We start from the raw sequence: 8,726 nt of genomic DNA on the forward strand, positions 1-8,726 counted from the left end.
ACCTGTTGCCATGGCAACAATATTTCAAATATCAAAAATCCTGTCATAGGTCTACATCTGCTGTGTATTGACATTACACTGATGAAGTTTGAAGCAAATCAGGTAAAAATAAGAGGGTGATCTCAAAACATTTCAAAAAGTGATACACTTCCTGCTGCCAGTTGGTGGCGCTATAACTTTGACTCACAATAGTCACATCCATGTGATCAGACTCCTATAACGAACACACTCGTGAAGTTTCATAAAGATCAATATATGTATTAAGACGTTATAACACATTTCCTGTTTCCTTTTTCTCGCCATAAATTCGTTGCCTCGCCACGGCCAAACCGTTCGAGATATCAAAAATCCCCTGGCAATTTTTAATCATCAGTGTCTTGACTTCATGCTGACCGAGTTTGGTGGCGATCGGATTAATCGTCTAGGAGGAGTATATCAAATTCCAGAGCATGCGTTTTTCAAACAACCCTTAATAGCTGACTTCCTGTTGGCGTGGCGATTAACTTAGAGCGCGAAAGTTGTTCGGCCCGATGAGGTCTATATGTGTACCGAGTTTCATACTAATACGTGCAAGCATGTTTAATATATGGACCAAATTTTCAGACTTTTTTCAAGGGGGCGCTGTCGAGCCCCCCTGCCACGCCCGGGTACCAGCCTCTCCGGCGTCCTAATGGCCGCGGATTCCAATGTGTGTGCCAATTTTCAAGAGTTTTTGAGCATGTTAAGGCCCCCAAAAGCCCCGGAAAAAAAAAAAAAAAAAAAAAAATAATAATAATAATAATAATCCTTAGAAGAACAAGAGGGCCCTGCGCGCTTAATTCGCTTGGGCCCTAATTATTTGATGTAGCAGTGATATTGCTGTGAATGTCATGTTTTTCAATATTTTTTTTCTTTTGTAATGTTGCTGTTTTCTAAATTTACTTAATTTTAAGGAAATATGTTTTAAAATCATAAGATGTGATTTTATTTTATTCAGTGTTACTATCAGCAAACACTAACAGGTACATTAGTGTTAGTATTTTGAAGTATCATACATTGCACTTTAAAAAGAATCTGTTGAGGCTCTTGTTGGTGAATAGAATATATTTTTTGGAATATATATTTTTCTTTGTATCTGTCAAAATAGTACAAGATTATCCTACGATATGTGTGACATCAAATAAGGTTTAGCACAAAAGTAATCTAAATGTAATCCAAAAGTAGTCAGATTATGTTACCAAAAATGTGTAATCTAAGAGATTATATTACTGATTTTGTCATTTAATTTGTAATCAGTATCTGATTACAATTCATAAGTAATACCCAGCTCTGCACACAGGTCTAAAATAGTTGTGAATCCACTTTTAAGAAACATGCCTTTACAGTCTCAAAATCTGTAATCTATGGCAACATAAGGCAAGATCTTAAGTTTACTCCCATCCCCATATGCATCCAGGGTTATGGACTGAGTCCAGTCGTACCAGTTATTTCTATTATCATAACAGCCATTCACACCATGCCATCGATGACTGCGTACCCTGACAAGGTCTCGCTCGGTGATCTCTCGGCTGACCCCAGGAAGGTCTGTGACAGGGAAATCTGGTATAAACGCATGTGTTTTTTTGTAGACTTTTAAATTTGTCTCCTGCTTGAAATTCTCAGCCACAGAGTCCATCCCTGATCTTTCTAAAGTTGGCAAGCTATTCTGAATCATCTTATATTGTGACATCTCTCTCCAGCTTGTCTGTTGGACTGAACAAAGCTTTTGTTTCAGACGCTCACTGCCTTGTATTTCACTTCCTGTTGATCTCTGACAGTCAGATGTTTTACTTGATATAGGTCTGATTTGTAGATTGTGAGGGTCATACGTTAGTTTGCCTGCTTGTTGTTGTGTAGTTTTGGTATTGTCCTCTGCAGGACGTCCATCAAGTTTGACAGTGTGATTGTTATGCTGATTCTTCGTATCCTCAAAAGTCCTTATGTCTGTCACTGTGCTGGAGACCTCATAGAGGTTAACGTTCAGCGTAGCAGGTTTGAGTATGTTGAGGTGGTCTGAAGACTGCTGCATCTTTATGTTTGAATCTTGGATGGAGGAATTTAAAGCTAGATTAGAAGTAACACGGGTGGATTGTGCTGGTTCATCGCCCACCATAAGATGTTTTGTGTCACTGCGACTGACCGAGGTGTCTTGTCTTTGGGGCTTGTGCTGCTCTTGGGAATGCTGATTGGACAGAGATGGTCTCAAGCTCGTGAATTGTTGTAAATTCTTGATGGACGAGGAATATGGTCTGATGGCACGGACAGGTATTTTACTCTTTCTAAAACTGATGGGATATTTAATGTTTTTACCTGACATTTCATCCCTCTGGCTCATGTTATTGTGGAAAAGAGTTCTGCTGTAATTTTCCGTGAAGGTTTGTGCTGATCCAGGAATATGTTCAGCGGGAACTGAATCCACAGGGCTTGAGAGCCCTTTTGCCGCGGCTTCATTTACTCCAACCAGCCTCTGCCAACTCCGTACAAGTTTTTTTAAACGTTTAACAAGATCTTTGTCTGTGCTTCTTTTTCTCACATCATTGATCAGCTTTCCAAGCCTGGTTTCCTGGAATAAAACAATTCCACACACAATCATCATCATCATCATATATAGTCTCTGTTGCACTTTAATTTAGGGTGTCCTTGTTACAGTGTAATCATACATTTAAGGGGATGTATGCAAAAAAAAATGTACTTACCCTAAAGTATTTCCAAACCTGTATAAATTTCTTTGTTCTGTTGAACACAAAGGAAGATATTTTAAATAATGTCAGTAACCAAACAGATCTCGTCCCCCATTTACTACCATAGTATTTATTTTTCCTACTAAATGGGGGGCGAGATATGGTTTACTGACATTCTTCTAAATATCTTCCAATGAGTTCAGCAGAACTCAATTCATACAGGTTTGGAATGCTTTAGGGTGAGTAAATGATGACAGAATATTTATTTTTGGGTGAACTATCCCTTTAAGATACATCTTTTAAAAACATTTTAAGATTCTTACCATCCCCAAACTTTTGAACAAAATTCTATGTACAATAAATATAATATAATATAAATAAATATAAAATAAATATATTGTATAAGTAAATAATACAATAAAAAGAAATAGAATACTTTTTTGTATAAAGTCCAAAAAACAGACATATAACCACAGGTGTAGTTCATCACATTAACTATGAACAGGTTCCACTAATGTTTGACAACCACAAATTGTCACAATCATTTTTGTATTTATTTATAGTATACCGTATTATGGAAGCCATGAACCGCATGGTGAAAAAAAAGAAGAAAACTTATCGTAATTTTCGACATAAGTCGTTATTTTGAGATAGTCGTTATTTCAACATAACTCGTTTTTTTGACATAAGTCATTATTTTGAGATAGTCGTTATGTCGACATAAGTCGTTATTTTGAGATAGTAGTTATTACGACATAACTCTTTATTTGACATAAGTCGTTATTTTGAGATAGTCGTTATTTCAACATAACTCATTTTTTTTACATAAGTCGTTATTTTGAGATAGTACTTATTACGACATACTTTTTATTTTGACATAAGTTGTTATTTTGAGATAGTCGTTATTTTGAGATAGTCGTTATTTCAACATAACTCATTATTTCAACATAACTCATTATTTCAACATAACTCGTTATTTTGAGATAGTAGTTATTTGGACATAACTCGTTATTTCGACATAAGTCGTTATTTCGACATAACTCGTTATTTTGAGATAGTAGTTATTTGGACATAACTCGTTATTTCGACATAAGTCGTTATTTCGACATAACTCGTTATTTTGAGATAGTAGTTATTTGGACATAACTCGTTATTTGGACATAACTCGTTATTTCGACATAACTCGTTATTTCGACATAACTCGTTATTTTGAGATGGTAGTTATTTCGACATAAGTCATTATTTTGATATAGTCGTTATTTCGACATAACTCGTTATTTTGAGATAGTAGTTATTTCGACATAACTCATTATTTGGAGATAGTCGTTATTTTGAAATAACTCGTTATTTTGCCAATATCTTGTTATTTCAACATAATATCTCATTATTTCGACATCACAGTCCTGGCTTTTACCGCGATCGCCACGAGTTCGAATCCGCTTTTAGCAGAGCTCGCTCTTCTCTATTTTCCCATTACATTTCACATCAGAAAAGCATTTATTTTCAATAAAAATGAAAATAATGTTCTAAAAGTGAAAATAATCTGCCTAACAAGTGTTTAATAATCTTAAAAGTATTTATTGGGTAGGGTTAGAGGAAGGTGTTGGGTGGGTTTTTATTCTCCTAATAAGGCAGCATCCATTTAATAATTTTAATAAATATTTACATTTACAGTGCAAATATCTCCAAATAACGAGTAATGTCGAAATAACAAAATATTATGTCGAGATAATGACTTAATATGTTGAAATAATGATATATTATGTCGAAGTAACGGCTTAATAGGGGAGACCGGGGATGGTTGTAACACCATCAATTCCACCAGTAAGGGACAAGATAGGAGTGACATTATTTTACTACTTCCTCTCCGATCCCGCATGTTGATTGTCAAGGCTGGAAACAGGCACATTCAGAATATATAGAGAAAAAACAGATTTTGAGGTAAGAAAGTAAAAATTTTGACCAAGACTATATTTTGTTTAGTATGTTTTTTTTGTTTGACCTGGGGTCAAAAAAATATTAATACACCAATTTAAGAACAAAAAGAAAATATGAGAGCAAGAATATTAAAACAAGATTATAGATTACCATACCATATCCATAATAGTTTCTGTGATGCATTCCCAGGGGTGGGGATGGTTGTAAAACTTATTTAAAAAGTGTTACAACCATCCCCTTTCATAGACACACACTGACATGTTATTTTTGTTGGACTTAAAGTTGTACAAAGATGTTCTTTAATCAAGATGTTCTTGTAGTAGTGTGCATTAAGTATACCATTAAGTACGTTTGTCTAGATTTACACACACACACACACACACACACACACACTGAATTGTGGGGATATTCCATAGGCATAATGGTTTTTATACCGTACAAACCGTATTTTCTATCCCCCTACTCTACCCCTACCCATAAACCTAACCATCACAGAAAACTAAACATTTTTACTTTCTTACAAAAACTCATTCTGTATGATTTATAAGCCTTTTGAAAAATGGGGACATGGGGTAATATCCTCATAAGTCACCCTCTCCTTGTAATACCTATATCATTATACACATTTTTGTCCTGATATGTCACAAAAACACGTGCACACACACACACACGCTGTCATAGAGAGAGTAAGAGACATTGTTCTTTTATTTCAATAAACCTGTTTTTGAACAATATCATATGGTATGCATGTGTTTTTGCTTCTTTTGTCTAAATGTTACAACCTACCCCAGCATGTATTACAACCGACCCCGGTAGCGAGGTAAGTTATAACAAAGGAACATCATGTATTTGACATTAACTCACGAGGTCTGTGATTTTCTTGTAGAGGGTTGAATTGGTTCCATTTGTAGTAAACAAATGTGGGTACTTTGTATAAAAGACTGAGAACTCAAGCTAAAAAAATTCAGCAAGTTATTGGTGATGAAGCAAAAAGTGTTACAACCATCCCCGGTATCCCCTATGTCGAAATAACGACATGTTGAAATAACGACTTGTGTCAAAATGTTCTTTTTTTCCCCTCCCCACCATAAGTCTCCCATCTCCCCCCCCCCCCCCTAACCCTAACCAACCATGTGGTTCTGGGCTTCTGTACCATATACCATTTTATATATATATATATTGTTTTTTTCACTTGAAAACTGTGCATGTGCTATTTTCCCTTCAAATAAAGGCCAATTTTCTGTTGCATTTGGTATTTTGTTATATGTTATGCATTTCTGAAGCCCCTGTGCATCTGCTTCCAGTAAGAGTGATTTTAGTACTTTATTCTTATTTTCAGTGTGACACACCATACCACAATACACAGCTGTTGTGATAAACTAGGTCTAAAAATACTGAGTATCTTACCACTAGAGCCTCTTTAGTCATGGGGTACCTTTCCAGACAGCATATCACATCCAACACAGCCATCATGTTCTGTATCTGCTGACAGGTACAAGTAATGCTAATGTAACTTCAGGCTTTCATAATATTCTCTGTGCATTAAAAAAAAAACTTACATTGATAAATGATTAATCATTTTGCTGTATGTTAGAAAGTCAGTCCCTGCGTCTTTTTCAGAGGTTGGACATATTCATGAAAGTAAATGGGCTTCATGTATTTAAATCCTCTCTCACATGTGCACCTGCAGCAGTGACACTTTCAGATCTCAGTTATGGTAGAAAATGCAAATGACAAGGCCGCATTCTCATTGCTGTTAAACTATATGACATACAGGGCCCCAGGGAACCTGTCTCATAAATAAGCCTCACCACAGTGAGATTTAAAATAAAACAAAACCAACCTTGATTTTACTTGGATGTAACAAATGTGAAATGTCAGTTATAAAATGATGCACTATTTATTCAGGTAAAAGGGGAGGCACTGTCATTCGTCTCGATTACAATAAGTCATCTAATTACCTGAATTAACTTAAGGAATAAAAAAAGTCTTGTGAGATGAATATATAAAGACTGGCATTACCAATCTTTATTTGCCATACCGATAAAGCTCATTTGAATTTGAGAGAGAGAGAAAACATGCATTTAGAATGATGCTCCCAATTTTTTTCCATTAATCATTGAATGAATGGGTAGAAAATGTCATTTGTAGATAAATAAAGTGACAGTTACTACTAATGATGCATATCCAACATGTGTATTTACTCACATTATGTTGAGCATCGATGGCCTGCAGGAGCTGCTCTTTGAGTTGTTGAGGTCTTGAAGAAGCTCTTTTCATTGTCAGACAGTGACACTTTAAAAAACATCTACTGATAGATTTGCAGCAATAAGAATACACACTATGTGCAAAGCTCTTCAAAAGTGTACACGTCACTCATATGAAACCACTTTACAGCCAACCCCATTTGGGCTCAACTATCCGTGTCCACGCCTGCAGGCAAATTACTGAACTGTCCCAAAAAGGGTCCAACAGGTGCAGTTCTGTTTTCATATAAGTCTACAGAGCTAATGTAGGACAATTTTACAGTTAAAGACCCAAAATTCCAGATATGATGAATAGACCTGTAGTCAGAGTAAAAAATAAATAAATAAATAAATTGAAGAAAACTTTACTGAAGAATAGTTTGCAGTTTCATCAGCAGAAGCCAGCTTCAAGTCTCACAAGGAGTTCGTAGGCCTCTCCGCGTACATTCACATTTTCACAGCAATTATACTCTAAAAGAGTCAACTAACTACATCATTACTTCAGATTGAATGATTCTGATTGGCTAAGAAATAGACAAATTTGGTAATCTTCCACACATGGACAGATAGTCAGAAGCATATCTCCATTCGTCAGGATGCTGACGAGGTGACCCAGGATTTAGGTACTGGATGTCCTTTTGTGGTCATGACATGGCATCTGCTGGTCTCAAGCAGAGTGCCAGTTGTCCAACAGTACAAAGAACCTGCACAGAACACTTAGCGCACATACACAGATACACATGATTCACAGCTCTGCTCTGAGCAGGAAACTTTTCCCAAAACATACTGTTCTTTTCTCTCAGTGAGAGGTACTGACAATATATTTAAAATAATTTTTTTATTGTTTGAAAAAGAAAATAAATTCTTTAACATACGTTGAAGAAATCATTCCACACCCGTAAGACCTTCGTTCATCTTCAGAACACAAATTAAGATATTTTAGTTGAAATCCGATGGCTCAGTGAGGCCTTCATAGGGAGCAATGACATTTCCTCTCTCAAGATCCATAAAGATACTAAAAACATATTTAAATCAATTCATGTGAGTACAGTGGCTCAATATTAATATTATAAAGCGACGAGAATATTTTTGGTGAGCCAAAAAAAAAATAAAAAGAACGACTTATAAAGTGATGGCTGATTTCAAAACAATGCTTCAGGAAGCTTTGGACCATAAATGAATCAGTGTATCGAATCTGCTGTTCGGAGTGCCAAAGTCACGTGATTTTAGCGTTTGGCAGTTTGACACGCAATCTAAATCATGATTCGACCCACTGATTCATTGTGCTCCAATGCTTCATGAAGCAGTGTTTTGAAATCTAACCCTTTAACAGAAAGATAAATGTGGATTAATAACTTAAAATATATATATTGAAGTGACAGTGGTTTCCAGAATCCATCCCCCTTCACTAATGTGTGTCAATGACTAGTTGCATAATTATACAACTTTTATGAGCTCATATTCACTGACAGATTATATATGTAGAGTACTTTTAACTTTTTTTTTTTTATTTGTCAAACCACATGACTATAAGTGAACTAATTGATGTGACGTGACATGAAGGCGTATGGTAACCCATACTCAGAATTTGTCCTCTGCATTTAACCCATCCAAGCTAGTGCACACACATTAGGAGTAGTGAGTAATGAACACACACACTACTACAAACTGTGGACACCCATTTGCTGCGGCAACCGGGGAGCGATTGGGGGTTAGGTACCTTGCTCAAGGGCACCTCAGTCGTGGGTATTGAGGGTGTTAATTTATTCTTCCGACCTACATTTTCCTGCTATTGATAACCGAACCCGCAACCTCCAGGCATCAAGTCTGTTTGGGCCATGCA

At 36.1% G+C, this 8,726-nt stretch overlaps 1 protein-coding gene across 2 annotated transcripts; it reads right to left on the reverse strand.

The window, feature by feature from the left end:
• Positions 1-844: 844 nt before the first annotated feature.
• On the reverse strand, positions 845-6,924 carry LOC137021214 (mediator of RNA polymerase II transcription subunit 26-like). Of its 2 annotated transcripts, none has more exons than XM_067387469.1 (3): positions 6,846-6,924; positions 6,045-6,122; positions 845-2,581 (listed from the first exon to the last, which is right to left on the reverse strand). In XM_067387469.1, the coding sequence occupies exons 1-3, from the start codon at positions 6,915-6,917 to the stop codon at positions 1,367-1,369; spliced, it is 1,365 nt and encodes a 454-aa protein (XP_067243570.1). In that variant the 5' UTR covers positions 6,918-6,924; the 3' UTR covers positions 845-1,366. The 2 variants fall into 2 exon arrangements, with proteins under 2 accessions (XP_067243570.1, XP_067243571.1); XM_067387470.1 differs by having other exon boundaries at positions 6,045-6,119; positions 6,846-6,917.
• Between the last annotated feature and the right edge of the window lie 1,802 nt (positions 6,925-8,726).

The sequence above is a fragment of the Chanodichthys erythropterus genome, chromosome 6 (genome assembly GCF_024489055.1).
Source record: "Chanodichthys erythropterus isolate Z2021 chromosome 6, ASM2448905v1, whole genome shotgun sequence".
Lineage (NCBI taxonomy): Eukaryota > Metazoa > Chordata > Actinopteri > Cypriniformes > Xenocyprididae > Chanodichthys > Chanodichthys erythropterus.